Raw genomic sequence first — 1,591 nt, forward strand, 5'->3', positions numbered from 1 at the left:
CCAATTATCCTGCCACTCCTAATATATTGCTTGTGGGGTTCTCTTGACACCATTCTGAGCCATGGGCTGGGTAGTGCATGGAGTAAGTCACTTGAGGGAGAAATTGGTAAATGTGGGACTTGTAAAGTTAATCCCACTCTTTTCTCTTTGGATGGTGGCATGAACAATTGTTCAGCTAATGAGGATAAAAAGACTGTTTACTTTCAAGGGGATTAAATGCTTTTTTAAAAGTTTCTCTTGTGACTACAGCAGGGGGTAAACAAAACAATTGCTCATTGTGCACAACTTAGAGTAGGCTTGACTGTACATGTGATGAGGTATCTTCTGTTATGAGTGTTCTAACTTGGCTCTGGTGCCATGCACTCTAATTGTTTCCCAGCACCAATGAGATCAGGCTACAGGTCATAGACCAATATAACTCATGTGGTCATAACTTACTGAATGGATTGAGATAACTTTCTTGCAGTATCTGATATCCTTGTTAACCCCACATTGTCTGGGAAATTTACTGAGGTTATACTCGTCTTAAAAATATATATATAATCTATAATTCTGTTGGGCCATATGAAGGAATAAATTTTACTTAGAGAAATGTTTCATAGACATTGTGGTGAAATGTACAACATTGATTGTGTATGTTCTTGTTTCTGTTATATTTATATGTATATTTTTTTCCAGGACAGTGAAGTCCAGTTGGGCAGATGAAGTAGAAGAGGTGGAAGGTTAGTACAGTTTGACATAGATGTTTTTGTTTTTGTTTTGTCACAACTCCATTGATCATGAGAAAGTGAAAAAAGTGGAATATAATGTTTTAAATTGAGCAGGAACACATGCACATGCTTGTTGGCGAGAGCATGACTTCTTTTTCCTTAGATCATGTCAGGTAACTGTGAGAGATTTAGGTAATGCTGGACAAAAATTCTCGTATTTCACATCTTGCCAATAATTGCACCCCTGCCACATCTAGTGAAAAGATGGTGGTGTAGCTAATTTCAGAGTTTTAATTACTTCATATATAATCTCAAAACTGAATTATAAACAAAGTCATAGGAAATAGTTTTTGTTATGCAACTCTTTTAGCTGATGACTAATCAGTGATTACCACCTTAAATTCATTGTTGTTAATGTAAATTGTTTTTCAGGGGGAAATCTCCCTCCTCCAGTTGAGAAGAATGATGGTACATCGAAGACAATTACAGAGTACAGCATTAATGATGAAGGCAAGAAAATCAAGGTGTGTAAATTGTATTTCGAGTTTGTACCTTTTTGTCCTTAATCTTGAGATGTGTGGAAAGGTACAAGTATCTTAGTAGTGCTCTGTGATGGCAGTTTGGAAAACAAGCTATTGTTTTTCTTATCTCATTTTATTGGGTGATGTAGCAAAGGAACTTGAAAATATCATTTCTTTTCAAATAGAGTGGGAAATATTTTGCTATTTTGTCAGTTAGAGGGACATACAGAGAATTTTCTATCAGTTTGTGTTGTGTAGTATATGCTTACTAGAATATAGTTGCTCCAAATAAGATACTAGAATAACATTTTTGTTCCTAATGAAATGCTTGAAATAATTTTCTTCTCATATTTGGACTCC

General features: G+C 35.3%; 1 protein-coding gene across 1 annotated transcript in view; it reads left to right on the forward strand.

Moving 5' to 3' along the window:
* Window positions 1-1,591, forward strand: part of LOC119591313 (eukaryotic translation initiation factor 3 subunit G-like) — a 5,353-nt gene that overhangs the window by 1,476 nt on the left and 2,286 nt on the right. The window contains exons 2-3 of the mRNA XM_037940044.1: window positions 679-722; window positions 1,143-1,234. Coding sequence (XP_037795972.1) covers window positions 679-722; window positions 1,143-1,234 — 136 coding nt within the window. The remainder of the gene's footprint in view (window positions 1-678; window positions 723-1,142; window positions 1,235-1,591) is intronic.

This window comes from Penaeus monodon, chromosome 28 (genome assembly GCF_015228065.2).
Source record: "Penaeus monodon isolate SGIC_2016 chromosome 28, NSTDA_Pmon_1, whole genome shotgun sequence".
Taxonomy (NCBI): domain Eukaryota; kingdom Metazoa; phylum Arthropoda; class Malacostraca; order Decapoda; family Penaeidae; genus Penaeus; species Penaeus monodon.